General features: G+C 54.0%; 1 protein-coding gene across 1 annotated transcript in view; it reads left to right on the top strand.

The window, feature by feature from the left end:
- Positions 1-23,803, top strand: part of PKD1L2 (polycystic kidney disease 1-like 2) — a 104,376-nt gene that overhangs the window by 36,453 nt on the left and 44,120 nt on the right. Inside the window, exons 13-28 of the mRNA XM_012648177.1 lie at positions 352-472; positions 1,171-1,312; positions 2,827-3,003; positions 4,825-4,970; positions 5,659-5,853; positions 7,199-7,330; positions 8,963-9,145; positions 10,697-10,821; positions 11,665-11,791; positions 12,434-12,565; positions 13,614-13,836; positions 14,372-14,565; positions 18,794-19,024; positions 19,464-19,565; positions 19,905-20,083; positions 21,470-21,616. Of these exons, the coding sequence (XP_012503631.1) occupies positions 352-472; positions 1,171-1,312; positions 2,827-3,003; positions 4,825-4,970; positions 5,659-5,853; positions 7,199-7,330; positions 8,963-9,145; positions 10,697-10,821; positions 11,665-11,791; positions 12,434-12,565; positions 13,614-13,836; positions 14,372-14,565; positions 18,794-19,024; positions 19,464-19,565; positions 19,905-20,083; positions 21,470-21,616 (2,556 nt within the window). The remainder of the gene's footprint in view (positions 1-351; positions 473-1,170; positions 1,313-2,826; positions 3,004-4,824; positions 4,971-5,658; positions 5,854-7,198; positions 7,331-8,962; positions 9,146-10,696; positions 10,822-11,664; positions 11,792-12,433; positions 12,566-13,613; positions 13,837-14,371; positions 14,566-18,793; positions 19,025-19,463; positions 19,566-19,904; positions 20,084-21,469; positions 21,617-23,803) is intronic.

The following is a 23,803-nucleotide window of genomic DNA, read 5'->3' as shown; positions in this document are numbered from 1 at the left end:
AGGGCCCCAGGCTGCTTCCTCTCATGGTGGAGAACAAAGAGCAGCTGCGTGTGCAGAGATCACATGGCGGGAGAGGAGGAAAGAGAGAGAGGAGGAAAGCGCCAGGCTCTTTTTAACAATCAGCTCTCAAGGAATTAATAGAGCAAGAACTCACTACCCCGCCAACACACACACAATTAATTAATTAATCTATTCGTCAGGGATCTGCCCCCAAGACCCAAACACACCCCTTCAGGCCCCACCTCCAGCACAGGGGATCGAATTTCAGTGTGAAGTTTGAAGGGAACAAACATCCAAACCACAGTGATGCCCAAAGACGCTTCCTTGCATTGTCCTCTGTGTGCCTTTCAGCTGTGAGAAGAACTGCAGGCCAGTGAATGCCCGTGAAGACGTTCTGCTCAGGGTCACCACGGGAGATGACTCCCCGGGGGCCACGTTCAGCTGGTATTTAGACAGCACCCCGACAGAGAAGGTAAGGACGTGGACAACGCTCAAACATGGGAAATCTCCCTCCCACGCTGCTCGGCCAGACTGGAGTCGCAAGCCCAGTGCTGAGCTGGGGTGGGCCGACCCCACTCAGAGCCCGTGGAGGGGGCGTCGGGGGGCGGGGGGCGGCTGTAGAGGAGGGTCAGGGACTCGTCAGCAGGGAGGATGGATACAAGGGAGAGAAAACTTGGGAGAAACCCTGCAGCGGATGCCGCCGGCACCCCTCTCCCAGCAGCCGTGGAGCAGCGGCTGGCCAACAAATGATGGACGTGGGATCTGACAGCCCACCCCTCTCCCCGCCCCGAGGAAGGCAATTTCCGTGGCGCAGCTTATGCTCAGAGCTCCCCAGGGGCCAGGCTGACGCCCCTTGAAACCACTTCTCAGCCTCCGTTCCTGCTGCCCTGTTGCCTCCCAGGGCTTTCCCTGAGCGCCCTCCCTCCGTAGATGACCTGCACACAGGTCCCCATCCCCGGCTGTGCTCCTGGGGAACGGGCCTCAGACAAACACCCGGACGAGGCTGGAGAGTGGGCATTTCACGCCGGCCTGCCGGGAAGCAGTGGGTGCCTGCCCTCTACTCACCACGGATAAAACTGAAAGGCCCCCCAGCAGTCAGAAGCCACCGTCCTGCTGAGGTCCAGCGGCCCAACGACAGCCTCAGGGGCCCCGGGCGCTGCTGTCTTTCAGGCCGAGCTCCTTCCGGACGCCTGCGGGCTCAGAGGATTCTGGCCCAGCTCTCTGACGCCCCTGCAGAGCGACACCTCTGCCCTGCGGCTGCGCGGCTCCCTCCTGCGGACCTGGGGAGAGGTCGTCCGGATCAGAGCCACAGGTGCGAAGCCTCCCTTCCACCTCCTGTCGGGAACCGAGATGCGCGGCAACACTGCAATCTGGGCACTGGTTTCACACGCCGGCCGTGGCACAGGCTCTGGCGCGAATGCCGCCACGACCACGTTCTAACCGGGAGACGGCGGGTAAAGGATGTAACCTCTCTGTGCCTCAGTTTCCTCACACGAGGACTGGGGTTAATCAAAACACCTGCCTCGGAATTGTTGCCCTGCAGGATGAGTGAGATGACACAGTGGTACAAGCAGGTCATTCTGGGGTTGTGGTACCTGTGTGTCCTGCCAGGATAATTCAGAGCTTCTCATTTAAAACAAGCCCAGGCTGGGAAATGTCGATTCTCGAAAAGAGAAATAATAGGGGGAGGGGCATTCTTTTTAGGAAGGATTCTTTTGGTACTTACTATATTTCCCAAAGTGGCCCATGGGCCACCCGCACCAGAATAAACTGGGGTTCTAGTTTGGGGTAGGGTCCACCCCAAACCTTCTGAGTCTGGGCCAAGGAATTCTTTTTAATGGATTAAAATTCTCTTTATGCCCAGCTCTTCCAGGCATATGCTCTTTTTGGAAAACTAGGGACTGTGCCAGGTGATGTGGGACATTGCTGCAGGTCAGCTGCGGGGGCCTGGGAAGAGCGTGGGCTTCGGGTGGGATCAGCCCGCTTCCGGAACCTGTCTCTTGTCCTTCTTGGCTCGGGGACCTTGAACGTGTTATTGTTTCCCAATATGCTTCCTGTTCCCAAACTCTCCGAAAGGAAGCTGTTGTTATCAGCCCCATTTTACAGATGAGGAAATGACTCTCAAAAACACCAAGTCTGGTTGGGCATGGTGGCTCATACCTATAATCCTAGTACATTGGGAGGCTGAGGCAGAACGATTGCTTGAGGCCAGGAGTTGGATACCAGCCTGGGCAGCATAGTGAGACCCCATCTTTACAAAAAATAGAAAAATTAGCTGAGTGTAGTAGTGTATGCCTGTAGTCCCAGCTACTGGAGAGGCTGAGGCAGGAGGATCACTTGAGCCCAGGAGTTTGAGGTTGCAGTGAGGTGTGATTGTGCCACTGCACTCCAGCCGGAGTGACAGAGTGACCCTGTTTCAAAAAGAAAAAAAATTATCCTATAAACATATACAATTATTATGCACCCATAATAATTAAAAATAAAAAATTTTAAAAAATTAAAAAGCGAACCGACCAACCAAGTCTAAGTTCACCTGGTTAACAAATGGCAGAACTGAAATTCAAGCTTAGCTCTGTCTTATTTTCTTCCCTAACTCTGCTCAGTTTCTGAAAGCGAGACCCTGGGTTTCCTTGCATCAGGGAGAGTTGTTAGACATGTACATTTCTGGGCCTGCCCCAGAATCTCCAGAGAGGTCTGAGGCTCCAGTTCTGGAGAGGGGCCCAGGAATCCGCATATTTAACAAGCTCCTTCCTTGGGTGATCCTGAAGCACGATCAAGTTTGTAGGACCTACACAGGCCCCTAAACGCGATCCGTCTTGACTGCAGCACTGACGAGGCACGCCTACGGGGAGGACACCTACGTGATCAGCACCCTGCCTCCCCCCGAGGCGCCCGCCTGCGCCATTGCCCCGGAGGAGGGCACCGTTCTGACGAGCTTCTCCATCTTCTGCAACGCCTCCACGGCCCTGGGCGCCCTGCAGTACTGCTTCTGCCTGGAATCAGGTACCGCCTGAGGACTCCGCTCTCCCCTCAGCCCCTGGGCTCATCCCCTTCAAGAACAGGGGCCTGTCTCGCTCTGGGAGCTGCAAAGAATGTGCTCTATGTCCGAGAGAGGTTGGCAGGAAAAGGGTGCCCCTGATCCTTGGCCTCCACCCCCAGGGCACGGACCCAGCCAGCACCCCACAGAGACATGAGAAGCAGGTTTCATCAGTAGGTCCTCCACAACTGGAAGCCAAAATGCCCTGTGTCCTAGCATGGGGCCATTGAAAGGGTGACAGGAGCGAGGATACCCACCAGTATGACCATTTGGTGCCACTACCAGGACACTATCCCCAGCACACACTTGGAGTAGCCACGCCCCCTTGGCAGGCTGGAGCTGTTCGGGAAGATGGAGATGGGTCTGGTGCACAGAATCTTCAATGTTATTGATCCTGCCTTGCGGGTGGCGGCAGGGAACGGGCAACGGGGCAGGACCTGCCGACCTGGAAGGAGAAAGTGTCTTTGCAAACGTTTGCAGATGATGAACGTGGAAGACCCCACAGCCTCCCCCCCGTCAGGCAAACAACCCACACCCAGGGCAGCAGCAGGGCATCGGCCAGAGAGGCGGGGCGAGCAGCACGCGTTGCGTTTGTTCCCCTATTTTGGTGGTGATTGGTGCTTGGAGGGTTCATCTGGTTCCTTGTCTCCTCCCAGTGGGCTTTGGCATTTTGTGACCCTCACATGGGCTCCGAAAATGTCCTAGTCAGATGGGAACTCTCCTCCAAAGGTGGGCACCAGGAGTGTCACCAGGATTCTCCAGCATCAAACACGACAATGATGTAAGCTCCACGCCTTCCTTAGGGAAAGGTGGACCTAAGCTAGTCACAGACCCAAGGGAGTCTAGTTTTCACGGGGTGCCCTGTCAGATAGATGTGGACGCGCAGGGCCATTAAGAGGGCTGTCACTGGGGCTGAGCCTGGAAGGAAAAAACCCAAGCACGGTAAGTAGATTTTATTTCAAACTCGAATCTCCCCAAAGGCAGAGGCCAGGACAGCTGCTCTAATTGCAACTGGTTATTCACTTTACTACCTCTCCCAGCCCCACGCGGGTTAGCAAGAAGGGAGGGAAGTGTGGCCAAAGAAACAGGAGTTTCAATTGCAAGTTAATAGCTTCATGAGTGTCTGCCCGTTATGGGATGATTAGTGAGTCCAGTGATAGGTGGGTCCTATTGAAGGATACAAAGGCTATTCATTCATTCATTTTTACAACAAATGTGGATTGAATGCTAGGGTCTGTTCCAGGTGCTAGATAAGTATCAGGGGGCAAATAGTGAAAGTCTCTGAAATTACGGTCTTCACAATCTAGCATGGCCGAGACAACAGGGAAACAAGGCACACATGACGGCAGGGGCGGCTGTTTTAGAGACAGCAGCAGGGAAGGGCTTCGTGAAGGCAGTGACATTTGAGGGAGCTTGCATATGTTTCGAGCTCCCTCTCTCCCTCGCCCCCTACTCTTCCTCATTCTTTTTCTTCTTTTTATCATTTGGTTTACCACTTTGAATTTTTTATTTTAAAAAAGTGGTAAATGGGGGATTTTTTCCAGTAAATTTTCATGGATGTTAGTAAAATTATTGCAAAGTTACGGGGACCCGCGTTTAGTCAGAGAAGACAGTGAACCAGTGTATATGGCTGTCTGCTCTCTGAAACCATGGAGTCTCCAAGTGCCTGTCATGCTTTCAAGAGTGGTGGCTTTTGTGTCCCTGGTGACCAGGCTCTGCGTGAGTGGGTTGCAGTGTCCCTGGGGCCTGGAGATGCCCCCCTAACTGGTCAATTTTTATTTTCCCAGGTTCCTGCCTGCACTGTGGCCCTGAACCTGCCCTCCCATCAGTTTATCTGCCACTTGGAAAAGAAAACAATGACTTTGTGCTGACAGTGGTCATTTCTGTCACCAATCACGCGGGGGACAGACAGCAGACCCGTGCAGCAGTTAAGGTAGATGGTGGCGGTGGCTGTTGTTTGTTTACTGAGAAAACTTCCTGAGCCATCTGAACCTCACCAAAAGGGTGGCCAGATGACAGGCAGCCAAAGCCATAGCCAGATGAATCATTGATTCATTCATTCCTTCAACAAATATCGACAGAGCTTCTACTATATGTCCAGTCCTGGGAATACAGCCATGGACACGCCAGGAGTTGTCTCTACCTGTGCAGATCTTATGACTTAGTGGCCAGGATAGGGGCAGGGTCTTGGGAGCCAGGGGCAGGGATGGCGCAGAAGGACCCTGGCATGAGTCAGGCCGGTGCCTCCAGAGAGCTCAGAGGAAGGAGGACCAAGAGCAGCCAGCAGGGACACAAAGCAGAGCCTGGATAAAGTCCCGAGAGGATTTCAAGGGTCAGAAGCCGGGTAGAAGGGAAGGGATTGAGAACAAGAGGAGGAGGGCAGGGAGCGGGGAAGCCATGACTTGCCCGAGGCTCGAGTTGACCAAGGCTTGGTTTTGGTGGCCATCGGCTGCCCGGTACAAGTGGGTCTGGCTGCCCTCCAGCCTCAGGAAGTGCCCGAGAGCCCCCGTGCCAGGCCAATGGCATCCAGCCCTGCTCTCATTCCCTGCATGAAGACCCGTGACTTTAGGCCCCGGGTTCTTGAACAGGGACCACTGAGCACGTTCCTGCTTTCCCGACAGGTGAGACTCGGAGACGCACGTGTTGAGGATGGGGCATTCCAGGCTGCCGTGTCACAGAAAATTGCCACCACTCTGCAAGGCGAGCATGGCCCCGAGCGGCTCCTCCAGCTGGCCAAGTCTGTGTCCTCTGCCCTGAACCAGGGGCGCCAGGGCCAGGGCTCGGGGCCGCAGCTGAGAATGGACGTCAGACGGAAGGTGCCTGCAGCGGGTTCCTCACACCCTTCTGCTGGGGCCCCAGGGTCTGCGTGCAGCCATTTGGGCTTGGGGCTGGGTTCAGGCATCAGAGGAGAAGCCTGTGGTGTCTCCCAAGTGGTTGACATCACCTCCTTCTCAGTCCCTGTCAGTGACATAAAGAAAATGACTTCTCCGTTGATAACCTGCTTTCTTGGCTGGGCTTTGTGGAGTCACCGGCTTCCGGGGCTGGAAGGAAGTCAGAGAGCATCACCCCATACTTAGTGTTAAATACCCCTTCATATCAAACAAAACCAAGGCCTGGAGGAGAAGAGTGACTTGGCTTTGGTTCCCCGGGTAATGGTTTGGGGTTGGCTCTTAGATGTTGTCCCAGGTTTGTCACTTACCACCATCCGCGTTGTCATGGGCCAAGGACTGAACCTCTCTAAGCCTCAGTTTCCCTACCTGGAAAAGAGGGATAACAATACTGTTTTCCTCATAAAGCGGTGGTGAGGGTTAAGTAAGAATTGCAATCACTGCAACTAAAGGTTGAACTATAAAAAATTGCCAACATTCAACCAGTTTCGTTCCACAAGATGGCCATTTCCTATGTTACAACCTCATGGTATGAACAATTATTGCAGAACATATGATTACATCCACCCTCGGCACATGCCACCTGAACATGCACGTGTGTGCACACCCATGCACGTACACGCGCAGACACTCCTGCTGGGCATGTAGAAGAGAAAAAAGACTTCTCCTGGTCCCTGGAGGGTTTGCAGGACGGTACCATAGCACGGTGCTGGACACCAGGAGAGCACTCAGTACAAGAAGCAGCGGTTGTCATGGTTACTGCTTACAGAGTGACATTTATTGAGCACCTTCTGTGAGCTGCCAGACCCCGAATTAGGGCTTCATGGATGTGTAATCCTCCTACGAAGTAAAAGGGGAGGTCCCTGTCTAAGTTATGGATGAGGAAGCAGTGGGTAAGAGACTGTAGTGGCTCGTCCACGTCCATGGCTGATGTCCTTGGGGTTTCCCTGATGCAGCCAAAGCCAGCCCCTCACTTGTGCTTTGTGGGCCCAGCGGCAGGAAGGCCTGGCCTGGGGCTCCTAAGTGATTCTGCCGAGGTGCCTTTTGCCACGTGAGGTAGCATACTCACAGATTTGGGGATCAGAACATGGACATCTTTGGAAGATCATCGTCCTGCCTACCACACCTCCCATGAGGCAAACCGAGGCCTGCCAGGCTTCAGAGAACCCCAGATGAGCCTGGTCACTCCTCTGACCCCATATCTTTCTGAAATGACTTCATGGAGCCACTGGGGCTACATTTCCTCTCCCTGCCTTTCTCGTCCTGTGCCAAGGTCAGAGAACACGTGCTGGAGTCACTGTCTGCGGTCACCGCCGGCCTGGAGGACATGCAGCGGGTGCAGGGGCTGGCCGAGGCGCTGAGAGAGGTGACCTGCCAGAGCGAGGAGCTCACCCCCTTGGCCCAGGTGCGTAGCCCCACCCGCCAAGCCCGCCATGGGACACGCTCCTCCATGGCGGTGGGTGACAGCCCAGCTGAGCATAGGTCGAAGGCGTCCCTCAGTCATGGGGCTCTCCCGAGGCCACCAAGACCTCTGCCATCTTCTCTCCAGGGGTCTTGCATGGATGGTGCACGGGAGGGTGTCTCAGGCTGGGTGCGAGGGCTGTCTGCCCACCCCCTCTCTCCCCACTCGCTGGTGAGCACCTTGAGGGAGTAACTGAGTCTAATTAATCTTTCGGAGGCCAAGTGCGGGTCCAGACACTGCTGCTGAGAGCCATGTCCCCCACCCCAGCACACACCAGCTCCTGCCTTTCCTTGCCTGGGGGCCTTCCCCAACCCCCAGAGTCCCCTCTACCTACACACGGGGCAGGGAATTCATGCAGTGTCGGCGCCTAATGAGGCTGGGGCATCTGTACCCTCTTGATGGGTAATCTCAAGCAGATTGAGCCCCAGGAAACGGGTGTGGCCACACCCCTGTCTCGGCTTCCACCCTTCCCTGTCTCACACCCACCCCCAGCAATGTTTCCCGGGGTCACCTCTGATAAATGACTTGCTCTCGGACCCTTGCCTCCGGATCAGCTTCTTGGAGAGCTCAAATTCAAACCTCATGTTCGCAGGGTTATGGCAGCCGAGGGTTAAAAAGGAAGCCATGGAAACAGTTCGAGGGGAGAACAGCCTGGCTCTGCTCCATCCGCTCTGGCAGGAGGCTGTCCCCTCACATTCTCTGCCCGAAGCCAGCAAGGCTGGTCTCTGTCTCAGGGGCCACGGGTGCCGCGGATGTAACACTTTCTGTTTACACACCCATGTGCTAATCCAGCTTATTTTATGTGCATACACACTGTATATACACGCACCTATGAACGTGGACATCCTCCCTCCATCCTTCCATTCACGTGTGCATTCATGTATTCCTTCATCCGACGAGTGCTTCCTGAATGTCTAGTGTGTGCCAGGTGCTGTGCAACTTGGTGAGAATTCAGCAGCAAATTACGCAGTTGTGGCCTCTGCCCTCATGGCACTTTCAGACGACTGGGACAGCCAGACATTAAACAAATAATTCCACAAATACTTATCACAAAATTGGAAAAAATGCTGTGTCCATCCATCTACCCACCTATCTATCCTTCATCCATCCTCATCCATCCATCCACCCACGCATCCATCCATTATTCCACCTATCTATCCTTCATCCATCCTCATCCACCCACCCATCTATCCATCCTTCATCCACCCATCCAACCTTCCATCCATCTACCCACCCACCCATTCACCCACCTATGCATCCTTCCATCCTTCCATCCACCCCAGTCATTGAGTGTCCCTGAAGGCCTGCTACGTGCTGGGCATTGTGCAGGGTGCTCTGGGAAGGACGCAGAGGCAGACCAGGACACTCTGCTGAGGGAACTCTGGGTGCTGCAAGGAGGGAGGGCCTGGCCTCTGGTCAGGGACACAGGCAGCTGTGTACTGCCTCTAGCCCAGCTCTTCCCTGGCATGTGCCCCTTCAGGTTCCACTCTAGCCCTTGTTTCTTGGATGGCACAGAAGAGGGTCTACCCCAAGCAAGGGCTCACACATTGCTTTTCCTTCTTTGGGTGAGCTCAGCGGGAGGCTAGCCGGGCTCTGCAGCATGTCAGTGAGGCCCTGTTGACAGTGAGTGCCAAGGCCCGTCCTGAGGACCAGAGGCGCCAGGCAGCCACCAGGGACCTGTTTCAGGCTGTGGGCAGCGTGCTGGAAGCTTCCCTGAGCAGCAGACTGGAGGAGCCTGTGGAAGCTGAAGGCAGCCAGGTGGGTGTCCCAGGCTAGATGCAGACCCCATACCCAGCGCATGCCCCACTCACACCAGCGTTTCTGGGTGGAGCTTCCTCCCCATCTTGCAAACGACACAACTGAGGCACAGACCTTAAAGTGTTGCCCAGGGAGCTGGAAGAAAAATTCCAGAGGGCAGAGCTTCTGGGAGGCAGTGTGGTGTGGCACAGAGCACAGGCTCTGGAACGAGGCAGCCTGAGTTTGACTCCTGTCCCTGTCACTCAGGAGGCTGTGACTTGGGCAAGCTACAGAGCTTTCCTAAGCCTTGTTTCCTCATCTGTAAATCGAGGCACTCGGCCTCATCCAGGTAAACCGGCAGTTGGAGAGAGGTCAGATGGACCCCTGTTCGAGTCTGGGCAAACTCCTGGTTCATTTCTCCAACGACACAGAGGAGAGGCCGCTGCCCAGAGTAGGAGCAGGTGCAGCCCCGTCTCAGGCGGCCCCAGCACCCTGATGGGGACACAGCCTCCCAGACGTCATCGTGACGGAGCCGCAGAGCCCGTTCTTGTAGCTCCACATTCTTCATTGCGTGGGGCCGTCACTCTCGCCAGGAAGAACTGAAAGACGCTCGACCCGCAAGGGTGCTTGGATGCACACACTCACACGCTCAGACACACTCACTTATGCTCACGCACTCACAACCCCCCCCCACACACACACAGACACACACTCATACGCTCACATGCAAACTCACACTAACTCAAACTCTCATACTCACACACAGCCTCGGGCACATACTCTTGCACACATACGGTCGCACACTCCATAATCACAAAATCACACACACACATGTGCATGCTCAAACACACGCACGCACACGCTCAGGCCTACACTCACATTCAGATACACACACATTCACGTACACTCGCAGACTCACGTACACACACACACACACACACACACACTTATCTTCACACTTGCAGTGACATCACCCTCACATGCACACACATGCACGCACCATCTGTGCCCTAACAGGAATTCTGTGCAAACATCCAGCCCCTCCTGGGTCCCCACAGCAGCCTTGGTGTCAGCAAGGACACATCTCATCTGGGGGTTGGGATGGGTGGGGAGCAGAGTCTAAGCCTGGGGACCCCGTGAAACAGCCTTGCTCCCGGCTCTGCGATTCCCCTGGAATAAGCCCCAGGCCTCACGTGGGTGTCGGCAGCACAGAGAGCCCTGTTGAGTGACAGCTCAGCACGTGGCCTCTGGTCCCAGCTCTTCCCCTTATCAACGTGTGACCTCCCGAAGTCTCCTGTCCTCTCTGTGCCTCTGTTTCCCCACCTGCCGTGCGATCGTGGTTAAGCACCTGCCGAGTAGAGCTGTTGTGAGGATGGAAAGGGCTCGCATCAGTCGGGCATTGGAATCTTCATAAGCGCCTACTCCTCTCGCTGCCGACAGGGCTGTCTTTCTCCCTCACTCCTCTGTCCTCTCCTGGTCCCTGCTGCAAGTCCCACACTAGCCTGGGGATAGTAACCGAAGGTGATACACAGAGATGGGTCCATAGCGGTATTCTCCTGCCTCCTTTCCCAGACCGTCACCGTGCCCCGGCTGCTGGGAGCTGTGGAGCGGGTGCAGGCCGCCCTCCTGCTGGGGAAGCTGCCCGGGGCCCTGCCAGCCACACTGGCCACCCCCTCCATTGCCGTGTACACAGACAGGTAAGGGCTGCCCTGTGGGTCCCCAAGAAAGTTCATCCTGTAACCTCACTCGCTCCACACCCACACCCCGGGACCTGTGCTGGGCAGAGCCCAGGAGACCAGCCCTGGGGCTGGAGATGCGGTGGCACCCAGAACTGGGAAGGGCCTTCCCCCTGGAGACGGTCCCCACTGCCGTGTGGGGCATTTGCGCAGCACAGGAAGGGAGGTGTTGGATGCTGAGCCCAGGGTTGGAGCTACTTGAAGGAGTCCTGAGAGGCAGGTCACTTCAGGGTGCCCTGCACCCTCCATTCCTCCACGTGGATAGCAGGGTCTGCATGGTGCTGCGGGCACCACGGGGACCCCTGCACCAAGCCCCAGTGCCAGGGTGGCCCACTTGGGTCCCAGGGGCAGTTTCCAAAGCAGCATCCTGATCAGAGGTGGGGTCTGAAACGAGGTCCCCAATCTGACCAGAAAAGATGGGACTGAAGCCCATGGCATCAGAGGTCGAGGTAGATTTGGAGGTAACCCTGGAGAAATGTCTGCACCAAGCTCATCATTCACTTGATGGGAATACGTGCCCCCTGTCACGTGCCAGGCGCTATTTGGGGCACTGGGGCACAGCAGTAAACAAAGCGGGCACAGCCCCGTCCTCCTGAAGTCTCCACGCCTGCACAGGGCACACGGGCTGCCTTTCATGCCGATTCTGCCGATCCAAATGCGCAGAACCATCGGGAGGGGGGAAGATACAGCCGGCCACTCTCTGGGGAAAGTCGGGCTCCCTGTATCGCCGTGGGGGGTCGGGAATCCTCCTCCAACACTGACTCTCTCCTCTCCCCCCACACCCCTGTCCTCACCCGTGGCCAGAATACAGCCGCGGAGCTGGCGAGGCTCCTCTGTGCACGTCGCTGATGCTAACTCTGCGACCTTCACCCTGCCCACCGCCTCCTCCCTGGGCTGTCTGGAGGACAGCCAGGAGCCTGTGGACATAAGGGTAATGACAGTAATAACTTGGGGACAGCCCTTTACAGTCTGCAAAGCACTTCCGCACGTATTTGCTCATTTTAACAGCCCTGTTGATTACAGAGTAGTATTGTGCCCATTTTACAGACGAGGTTCAATGACTTGCCCAAAGCCACAAGTTAGTGGCCCCTCTCGACTTCCTGGCCCCCAGATGCATCCTCCTTCCACTGTGTTGCAAAATTTCTCCAGCGGCCTTAGTTCATTGGAAATCAAGCTCCTCTGGCTTAGTGCCATAGCTTGGAAATGGCAAACCCAGAGGTCTTTTCCGTCCCCACATTGGCACATTTGACTGTCTACTCCTTGAGCCTTAATAAAAGTAGACAAACGTCTTTCTCTTGGACACATATTGGCTCTTTGGGAAGAAAGACTGGAACGGTTTTACATTCCGATAACTGCTCAGCCCAAGCAAGTCCGATCGGGGTTCTCCAGGGCCAGCTCTCTGAGGCCACAGCCTTGAGGGACCCCAGCAGCAGCTGAAGGCAGGGCCCTTGCTCACCCCACAGGCAAGGGGTACTCATCCGCCCAGTCTTAGGACCTGATCATTCATTGAGTGGCCTATTCGCCTTCCAGCCCCTCGGGGGCCTTGGCCGACACTCCTCGTTCTTGGTTTCAGATGATGAGTTTCCCAAAGAGCCCCTTCCAGACCCAAAGTCACTTTGACATCAGTGGAACCGTTGGTGGCCTCCGTCTGACCAGCCCTAGTGGACGGCTCATACCTATGAAGAACCTGTCGGAGAATATCGAGGTAGACGTTGGGGGTGTCATCAGAAGTCAGGTGTCAGTTCTGTCTTTCTTTTCAACTTGGTTGGGACCAAAAGTTGTTTGGTTATAAGAAAAACATGGTTAAAGAAGAGAGTCGTTCAAAATGATCCTTACACTAGCTTGAACATTGTATTTATCTTAAAAGTATAAATGTACATTCACTTGTCAATCTCTAGGTGTATAACCAAGAAGCTTTACTGGTTATATAAATCTATTGATTGAAAGTTTAATCATCTTCATTGCATAAACCACCTTTGTAACAGCCTCCGAAATATCTAGTTAGATTTTCTTTAAAGTTGACCAAAAACCTAAGCACACCGTGGTGCAATATGAGTTCAGTTTCTTTTAAGATTTTTTTTTTTTTGCTCCCTCCCCTCCCAGCCACCACGCCCGGCCTAATAACAGCTTTTAGCGATGTCCACATCCTCATCCCTGAAGCCTGTGGCTATGCTACCTTAAATGTAGAAGGGACTTGGCAGATGTGCTTGAGTTAAGGATCTTGCAGCTGGGCGCGGTGACTCACACCTGTAATCCTAGCACTCTGGGAGGCCGAGGCGGGAGGATCGCTTGAGCTCAGGAGTTGGAGACCAGCCTGAGCAAGAGCAAAACCCCCGTCTCTAATAAAAATAGAAAAATGAGCCAGGCATGGTGGTGCACGCCTGTAGTCCCAGCTACTTGGGAGGCCGAGGCAGGAGGATCGCTTGAGCCCAGGAGTTAGAGGTTGCAGGGAGCACACTGCACTCTAGCAAGGGTGACAGAGCGAGACTCTGTCTCGGGGGAAAAAGAAGGAGGTAGCCCTGCCAGCTTCAGCCCTGTGAAACTCATCTTGGGCTTCTGCCTCCAGCACTGACAGATTCATATTGTTTCAAGTCACCTGGTGTGGTCATTTGTGATAGAAGCCACGGGAAAGTAATGCAGTGAGCAAAGCCCAGTATGGACTCCAAGCTGCACGGCTCTGTACGGCAGCCCTGGTGCCCCTGGCTGGCATCTTCTTCCCGGCGCGCTCTCCACACGATCGTTTCTGATGGCAGATCCTGCTGCCCCGGGCTTCAGAAGGACACAGCGAGCCGACCGTGTTGGATCTGACCAGGCCTGAAGCTTTGCGGGTGAACGTGACTTCACGGGAGGCGGCTTTGGGGATCCAGCTGCACTGGGGACCCGGCATCCCGCTCACACTCAGCCTGGGCTACGGCTACCACCCCAACGCGACCAGCTACGATGCCCAGACGCACCTCCTGCCGGCAGCGGCTCCGGGTAGGCCTCCCCGGCCGTGTCTTGAGCTGCTTCCGGGGCTGTGACCAGGTTCACCTGAGAATCAGAAGCCATAGGAAAAAAAGAAGACAAAACCCCAAAAAACCTACCTGGCACATTCAGTGGCTTTCGTTGGTGTTATTATTATTATTAGCCAATATTAGGTGAGTACTTACTATATGCTCCAGAGAAGCAGCTGTCAAGCACTTACAGAACTGACCTCATTGCAGTCCTCACAACCCTCCACTTTCCAGATAAGAACAAAGAGGTTAAGTAACTGGTCTGAGATCACACAGCCAATGAGGAGCAGAATCAGCACTTCAGTCCTTGTCTGTCTGACTTGGCTCTGCACACTGACCGGGAGTGTCCCTTCTTCTATGCTCCTGGTCTCAGGGGGGGATGGTACTACTAGGACATGGGGCGGGGGGACCACCAGAGTCTCTGCTCCCCTGCCAAATTGCCTCAGTTCCCCTCTCCCGTGCTGTTAGCCCCCATCTCAATACGGCCTGAGGCTGACCCGGAGCCTCCTGTCCTGCAGATGAGCTGTCCACGTGGATCCTGGGCCCACAGGACCTGCACTTTGGAGAAGGCATCTACTACCTGACCGTGGTCCCCGAGTCTGGCCTGGAGCCAGCCCCCGGCAGGGACCTCACAGTTGGCATCACCACCTTCCTGTCCCATTGTGTGTTCTGGGATGAGGTCCAGGAGACTTGGGACAACGCAGGCTGCCAGGTGAGGAGAGAGAAGTGAAGAAGGTGGCAAGGTGGCTTGGTAGGCCACGTCCAGCTCATGTGGGTCTCCTTTTGGTGCCTCCACAGGGCCTTTGCATATGCTGTTGCTTGTGCCTGGAACACCTGCCCTCCCTGCCCCACTCCCGCCCCAAGCCTTGCTTCCTCAAGAAAACTGTGCTTGGCTGGGCGTGGTGGCTCACACCTGTAATCCTAGCACTCTGGGAGGCCGAGGGGGGTGGATCGTTTGAGCTCAGGAGTTCGAGACCAGCCTGAGCAAGAGCGAGACCCCGTCTCTACTAAAAATAGAAAGAAATTGGCTGGACAACTAAAAAAAATATATAGAAAAAATTAGCCGAGCATGGTGGCGTGTGCCTGTAGTCCCAGCTACTCGGGAGGCTGAGGCAGGAGGATCACCTGAGCCAAGGAATTTGAGGTTGCTGTGAGCTAGGCTGATGCCAGGGCACTCTAGCCTGGGCAACAGAGTGAGACTTTGTCTCAAAAAAAAAAAAAAAAACTGCTTCAGTCCCTGCATAGGTGACATTTCCCGTCGTATACATAATGCCATCACCCCCAGCCCTAAACAGAGCAGTCATTTTACATCTACTTATGAGATCATTCAAATGATGTCGGTCTCCCTCGGGCACTGGGAGCCCCATGAGACAGGAGCAACGTGCTTTGTTCACCCCGGGGAACAAATGATCATTGAACCAGTGGACAAATGACTCAGGAAGCCCTCCTGACTCTGGGTCACGGAGGGAGGCCAGGGTGTCATTTCCAAGGAAACGCGCTCAGAGCTGCATCCTTGATTCCGCGCCAGGTGCTGCGTTCCACGCACTGCTTGCATTAGCTCATCAATCTCCACGATGATCTCCAAGGCAGTTGTTTTTCCCTTCGTACAGGTGGTAAAACAGAGGCTCAGGGAACTCACCTAACTTGCCCCAAAGCCCACACCTCGTAAGTGGAGGCACTGGGACTTGAAGCCAGGTGTGTCCCCAGAGCGCAGCCTTAGCAATAGGTGGCTCTGCCTCTCCAGGGCTTGGCCAGGCCCGCTGAGCCCCTGGGGGCACTTGGCTTTGTTCATTTAAATAAAATCCCTGTCTCAGCCCAGCCCTGTGCCCCCGGAGCCCAGGCCCGTGACAGCGTCCTGTGGGCAGATGTTGGCTTTGGGGCCGTCAGAGCGTGTCTGGGGTACAACTCTTCCCCGTCCCTGCTCATGCCTTGCCTTGTGGCGTCCTCTCCCCGAAGACCCTTCTCACCTACCCCTGCCTGGAAAACTCCCGTTCACCCTTTAGTCCCTGCTCCCACGCCACCTCCTCGAGGAGCCTCCCAGACGTCTCCCCCAGTTGGATTTCCACAGCATTCCACGCCCTCCCCAGAGCGGCACCCTCCACGTCAGGTTGACATTTACCGCGCGTCTGTCTCCATCCGCTGGGACCTTCTTTCACTCATTCAGCAAATATTCACCGCGCACCCGGTGGTGGGGACACAACGGTAAGAAAAACCAGGGAGCTTTCGGCTGAGCAGAGGACACAAACAAGAGGCAAATGGCGCACACGTGTCAAATGACAATGGTCATAAGAACCAAAAGAGCCGTGGCAGGAGGAGAGTCAGAACGAGCTCCTCCGGGGTTTGTTTCTGCCGCACACAGGGAGTTCTCCAAAGCACCAAGGAGAGACCAGGACGTGTGGCGATGTCTGAGAGACAGCGGTCCCCACGCTCATAGCACAGACCTTTGTGCCTTAGGAGCACAGGTGTGACGTACTCTGGAGTTCCCAGGCGGCACCGGCTGTACCACCAGACAGACTTAGGCTCAGTCCCACTGCATCAATACGAGCTGGGTGATCTTGGACGAGTCGCCCCACCTCTCTGAGCCCTCCCTTCCCAAATCAGGGATAAAGGATGGCTACCACGTACAGCCGGGGTGGGGCTTGGATGAGATTAGGGTTATGAAGTACTTAGCACGGCGCCTGGCACATAGTGAGCGCTCCATAGATTAGCGCGACTGCGCGTTGAACCCTGTGAGTACGGGGAAGACAACACGGCGTGTGAAACGGAAATCCCAGGAACGGTGTGCGTGGGCTCCAGGTGGTGCTGGGTCGGGGCAGCGTGGGGACAGCTGGGGGAGGACCGCTTAGCTGAACCTAAGCTGTTGGGAAGTTTCTAGCTTTTGAGTACAGTGATGGGTTCTCAGGTGCTTGTTATAATATATCATTAGAAATATGCACCTGCTAATGCGTCCATGACTAAGGGCCGGCAGAGGTCGCGTGTGCAGGTGTGTCATGGAACAGAAAGTATGACTAATCCACTACTGTGTACTTGAGGCTCATAACAGACGCACATGTACAGATTTAGACGCAGGTTTAGACTGAGACATAGAAATGTAGAGATCACCATACAGAGTTCGTTGAGGAGCCATAAATAAGAAAATGGTTCATCAGGTTTGAGTGGAAAACCACAACAGAATTCTCTAACTGGCCAAAGAAAGTTCTAGCTCTCTGGACGGAGACCCTTATCGCGAATCAAGGCAGAATTATTGCAGGGGATCTGAGAACCTGTCTCCTTGCACAGGTATTTTCTCAGCGGAACTAAAGGAGCAGCCACTGCCACAGCGGGGGGGCCATGGGTTAATTTCCGCTGTTCAAAGGGTCCGTCATGGCTAAGGTGAGGGAGGCCGCTGGCCTCAGGGTCTTTGTTTTTCACAAAGACGCTGCTCCCTGGGCTCCGGTGATGAGGTCACCTGCTGGGGTGTCTTCTCTGAGCCAGCCCCGCTCCCTCCCGGGCGGGCCAGGTGTTCCCATAAGCTCCACAGCTGCTTGCCAAACGATGACCCAGCTTGGGAAACAGTGAGAAAAACAACAGAGCAAACACGGAGCTAAGACCCACCTGAAATTCCCAAGAAGCAGTTGGCACCAGGCCGGTGAAGGTGGTGGTGAGCCTCTGCCGGGCAGTTCATTGAGGGAAAGAGACAGAGCTGCCTGTTGGGGCAGGACTGGGCTGCAGGAGGCTCCTCCTCCCCAGGCGCTCCAGCAGAGAAGAATGTTCTGGATGCCAGTTCTGTGCACTCCCTCACTGCCTCCTGGTGGAGCCGGGGAGGCAGAGGCAGGGCTGTGTTGCGGGGTTGAGTTAAATCTTCTTTATCCACCAGAAGGCCCTAAAGGGTAATTGAGAGCTGGCCAAGGGGCCTGGGGGCGGCAGCCGGGTGTGAAGCAAGAGCACAGGTGGCGGTCCCTGCCCCGCCCCTCAAGGGACCACAAGCCCAAGCTCCACCCACACCTTCCTGGTGCTGAGACCTCAGCTTAGGATTCAAACGCTCGTCCCTCCCTTTTCTTCCCATGGTTTCCCCGGTCTTTTTGCTCTTCAGTGTAGGCTGACCAACTGTCCCAGCTTGCCTGGGATGGAGGGAATGCTCAGGACTTGGGACTTCCCATTTGAAAAGCAGGAAAGTCTTGGAAAAACTGAGATGAGTTGGTCACTGTGATGTCCTCTCAGCACCCAGCCTATCATGGGGCACCAGGTGGCGCAGGGGACTGGAGGGGAACACGCCACGTTTGTGATAATAGTTGCTTAAGGGGGCTGAGGGACAAAAGGGACCCCAACTTGACCTGTAATACTTCTTACCTGAAAAAAGCAAAGCAGATTGGCAAAATGCACACCGCTGCCCTTTGAGAATGATGGATACAAAGTTATTTGTTATAAATAATATTCTTCACATTTGAAAATTAATTTTTTTAAAAGAATGCGTACAAAAAGATTTTATTTATTTACAATAGAAGTAAAAAATAGCAAACCTAAACAATATACATTGTTTAGAGACACATACACATACACTCCACTTGTACTGGCCATCAAATTGGTACTAACCGATCAACACTAGGGTGATCACATGGTAGTAAAACTCTCCAGGGATTAGGGGGATTTTTGGGGGTTGTTAACCTTTTGGGGGCTTTTTGGGGGGAAGGGCATGCCTTTAACCCTTGCTTGGGTGAGGCAAAGACAAAGTGTAACCATAATGTTTGTACGCTCATAATACTCTGAAATGAAAATTAATTTTTAATTAAAAAAAAAAGCCCAAGGGGCCATCCTGAAGCTGGTATCCCCGCAGTGCCCCCAACCACACCCCATTCTAGTGTCCACCGCTCGAGGCGAAGGACACTCCCCTCCCTGGGGCTGGAGGGAGCCAGGGATGAGTCCCCTAGCGCTTCTAGCCACGGCCTCTGTGGGGGTTGCAGGTGGGGCCGCGGACCAGCCCCTCGCAGGTGCACTGCCTCTGCGACCACCTCACCTTCTTCGGAAGCACCTTCCTGGTGATGCCCAATGCCGTCGACGTCCGCCAGACCGCTGAGCTCTTTGCCACCTTCGAGGACAACCCTGTGGTCGTGACCACCGTGGGCTGCCTCTGCGTGGTCTACGTGCTGGTGGTGATCTGGGCGAGGCGGAAGGACGCTCAGGATCGGGCCAAGGTGAGGCTGTGCGGTCTCTGGGAACGGGAGGGAGGAGCAGGGGGTGTCCCCTTGCAGGGGCCCTGGGGGATGGAGCCCAGGTGGTGAGCTGGGAGGTCAGCCGCTGGTCCAGGCCTGGACCCCTGGGACTGTCTCAGCCAAACTGGCCCCTCAGCCTCTTTATGTACAAAATGTCCTTTCTCATCAAATTAAACAGAGCGCGATTCTGTCTCAAAAAAAGAAAACAGAAGAATGCACTTGTGCTTTTTTATCTTCCCAATATTTTTTAATTGAAATCCTGCTTTTGAAAAGAGCAGCTCTCACCTGATGGCGTGAATAAGCAGCACTCATAATTATGGGGTCTGGCCCTTTGATTGTCACCAATGCCCAGCTCACTCCCGTCTGGGGTGCAACGGGCGAGTCGATGAGCAGGGCTCTTCTAATGCTGTCCTCTGTCCAGGTGAAGGTCACAGTGCTGGAGGACAACGATCCCTTTGCCCAGTACTACTACCTGGTGACAGTCTACACTGGACACCGGCGAGGGGCAGCCACATCCTCGAAGGTACCTGACCGTGTGATTCTCAGTGTCAGGCACCCTGAGGGACAGTGGGAATATAGTTATTGGGGAGGAGGAACTAGTTCCTGCCCTATAGCCCTTGCAGATAAATATATGGGGAGTCTGGAAAGGTCTCCAGGAAGCATTTTATGAGTTAAAATGATTTGGAAGATGTGAATGCAGATAGTCTCACCCAAAATCTGCATACAACTGAAAAAATAACTTGAGCAGGTCCAGCATGGGAGGAGAGGGTAAAAGGGCCATGCTTCATAGGTTTTTGGCCACTTCCGATGAAGCAAGGCCAGGGAGGCTCGATTACAAAGTGGAGTTGACTCTGGATTTCAGGTGACTGTCACCCTGTATGGCCTGGATGGAGAGAGTGAGCCCCACCACTTGTCTGACCCTGACACCCCGGTTTTTGAGCGAGGAGGAGTGGATGCCTTCCTACTCTCCACCTTGTTCCCCCTGGGGGAACTGCAGAGCCTCAGGCTGTGGCATGACAACTCAGGGGACCGGCCATCCTGGTGAGTCTGGGGCAGGCAAACCATGAGGACCTGCAAAGCCTTGGACCCAGGGCTAGGCACTCTACATTTGCTGCCCTCCTGATCCTCACAAGCCTCTGCAAGACACATAGAATGGATCTCCATTTCACAGATGAGGAAACCGAGGGTTAGAGAGGCCCACTGTATTTCATGGTCCACACAAACTGGGTCAGTACTTAGGAGAAAGACTGGAAGTTGCAGCTCTGGGGTCTGGAGCCAGCCTCACTCTTGGCCCTTCTGTACATCAACCTGGGACTCGCCCAAGGTCACACAGCTGGCAAGTTCAGAACAGGGTCTTCCCTATTCTGTCTGAGGCCAAAACTAGTGACCCAGATGAATGGTGTCCAGTCTGACCACCATCAGCAGCTGGCAGCTTTAGAAAGACACGGCATTTATACTGCTGTCTTTAGTTCACCCAAGGGATTAAAGTTAACACATTAGGTGCCTCAGCTATAGGTCGGTTCCCAGGAAGTGGACTCCAAGATGGAGTTGAGCAAGCAGGGTGTTTATTAAGAGGCACCTGGGACCAGCACCTGGGAAGGCAGGGAGGGAGGCAGGATGGGCAGAGGGAGAAGTTGGGCTGTGATGTAGTCCAACGACAGTCTGTCTGACCCCTGGGGGAGCTCTGGAACTGTCCCCTAGTTGGCCATAAATGTCCAGGTCCTGATAACAGCAGGCACCTCATCACTGGACGTTGGCCACCTCAGGACATCACGTGACCTTGACAGAGGTGGCTTTTGCATCCTTGATGGGGCTGTACTCCCTGAGATGAGAAAATGCATGGCAAGGGCATCTTAGCCTAGTCCCCGTCATGTAGCAAACACTTAATAGAGTGGCTATTGCTGCCATTACTATTCTTATTGTCTGCACCGCTACCTGACATCCAAGGACACACGAGATGATTTCCATTCTTCCCCAGGCCTCAAAGACCCCAATCAGGTCAGATGATGCCCTTGAAGTCCTGCGCCCCAGATCGATGGTGGACTCGCTCTCTGGTTAGAAACATGAGCGAGGACCATATTTTGTGCACTGCAGTATCCAACTTGGCTTTGCTCCATCATGCCTGGACACTGGCCCAGGGCTTGGCGCCACGTGGAGGGGTTAATAGTTTCAAAGGCGCCCTCTTGCAGAGTATATATGACAATGTGGAAGCTTCCCAGAGATAGCTCTCTATGCTAGCTGCACTTCCTCTCTGAGGCCAATTTCGATCCAGGCACCAAGAACAATGAAGAAAAAATACAGTCTTTTTCCAGGAGCTCCTTTTCTTGGGTTTTGCAAAGGTGTTGCCTTCGTGGTGTCCAAGGAAGTCTCATCCCCCACCCCCCACTGCACACACCTTATCCTCAAATCTGTGGGTCCCTTCTCCAGGTATGTGAGCCGGGTACTGGTCTATGACCTGGCGATGGACCAGAAGTGGTATTTCCTCTGCAATTCGTGGCTGTCTGTCGATGTTGGAGACTGTGTCCTCGACAAGGTATTTCCAGTGGCCACGGAGCAGGACAGGAAACAATTCAGGTACTTTTTTTTTTTTTAAGAAAAGCAAATTCTCATTACTGTGTTCTTTCATCTCAAGGGAAGTTGCATCGCAATCCAGTGGCAGCCAAATGAAAGTACGTTTCAGCTAGCGGGCCTGGGTGGGTTTGAGTGTGTGACAGTAATGACCAATCAGTTTCTCCTGTTGGGAACGAGGGCCTGGAGGCATGAGTCCCCCAAAACAAAACTGTCTTCTAGGTGGTGAGAATGGAAGGCACAGTTATCCTTACTTCCTTACGTACATCGCTGAATAAAATTTTTTATATTAGTGAACAGACTGATTTGCATGGTGATTCAATGTCTGGCCATTTGGGGCTCCTTTTTCGTGGTGTTTTATCTTAGATGGACTTTTCAGCATGCGCTTCCCTTGGTTATTCACTTCTCCATCCATCCCCTCTGCTGCCATGTTCCCGCTTTCCACATTGGTCTCCAAACACGCATTAGCAGGTACAAATGTGCACACACACTCGGCACCATAGACGGTTGTTCATTTTATATCATTTTAAGTGGCACATTACTCCAAATGTGTTGCTTTTTCCTTTAGTAATATATCATGAGCATCCTTTTGGGAGGATATGTTTGGGTCAGACTGTTACCGAGAAGCAACAGGTTTGTTTCCTGATGCACATAGAACACTACGGCACTTGCTTTTGAGAAAAGAAAAGCTTTGCTGTGAGTTGACTGGTGAGGAGACAGGAGGCAATGCCCAGATGTGTCTCCCTGAGCTGGGGGCTGGGGCAGGTTTTATAGGGAGAGGGTAACGGGGAGTAATCTGATTGGATCTTGCGATGAGGTGATACACGAGGTGTGATCTGATTGGCTCATGCCATGAGGTGATGCTGATGCTGATGTTTTAATTTGGTCCCTGTTCCCTGATCCGAGCACTTTGGTTCTACTTGTAGTTGACTCTCTGGTTCTCGCTGACTCCGGGGTCACAAATTGGGCCCACTTGGTTCATCTGGGCACACTTAGGTTACCTGACCTGCAACTTGAGCATTCGTGGCAACTGAAAAATAACTCACCATTTTATTATGCCAAAATTGAACTAGATTGGGCTGGTTCTGTGGTTACAAAATGGTTTCCTTATTGGCTTCATAATATTCCATGCAATGGACATCCCACAACAAATTCACCCATTCTCATATCAATGGACGTTAAGTCTGGGTTTTTTCTTGTTGTTGTTGTTATGGCAGAGTCTCACTCTGTTGCCTGGGCTAGAGTGCAGTGACATCAGCCTAGCTCACAGCAACCTCAAACTCCTGGGCTCAAGCGATCCTCCTGCCTCAGCCTCCCGAGTAGATGGGACTACAGGCATGTGCCACCATGCCCGGCTCATTTTTCTATTTTTAGTAGAGACAGGGTCTCACTCTTGCTCAGCCTGGTCTCGAACTCCTGAGCTCAAGCGATGCTCCCGCCTTGGTCTCCCAGAACGGTAGGATTATAGGCTTGAGCCACCATGACTGGCCCATTAAGTCTGTTTTGATGCATTTATTCAGGTGACTTTTCCTCCCAGCTGCTTGGTTCAGCCTCCAAGTGGGAAAAAGTCTGAATCAAAGAGACTTGGTCCCCAGAAAAGGTCTAACACCGACATGGGCATGGCCCGTGGATCCCACACGCCTGCCACTGCCTTGCCGCATGGCCTTGGATGTGGAACCTCAGCTTCTGCCTCTGACAAATAACTTTCTCCATGTCCCTACCACAAAGCGCTCTTGTGTAGATTCCATGAAACAACGTGTGTAACATGCTTAGCGCAGTGCGTGGTTCAGGGGAAGTGCTCAATTACAGGAGCAAAGAGTATCACCTTGTTGCATCAAAACGTGTGATGCAAGGAAACTGGCCTGGGAGCTCTCTCCGTGCAGGACCATGGCAACCCCTCCAGGAATCTCGCGTGCCCCACAGACTGCCTGGCACAGAGCACCAGGCTCAGAAAGGATTTGTTGAATGTCGAGAATGATAACATAAAAAGTCACTGATGTTGGAAACTGGCCTCCGTCTTTGCGTACCTCTACTCCAAGTCCAGCCCACCCACACACCCCACGGTGGTGGCCAAAGTACTGGACAGCCTTGAAGGGTGCTGGCCGTGACGAATCAGGGCAGGTGCTAGCCGGGAATCTCGGCCCTGCACACTTTCTGCACTGCCTGGGCCCTGAGTGACTCCTATGGTTAAAC

This window comes from Propithecus coquereli, unplaced genomic scaffold, assembly GCF_000956105.1.
Source record: "Propithecus coquereli isolate 6110/MARCELLA unplaced genomic scaffold, Pcoq_1.0 Scaffold280, whole genome shotgun sequence".
NCBI classification, from domain to species: domain Eukaryota; kingdom Metazoa; phylum Chordata; class Mammalia; order Primates; family Indriidae; genus Propithecus; species Propithecus coquereli.
Note: the sequence above shows the minus strand (reverse complement) of the source record. Positions and strands in the feature narration are given on the sequence as shown.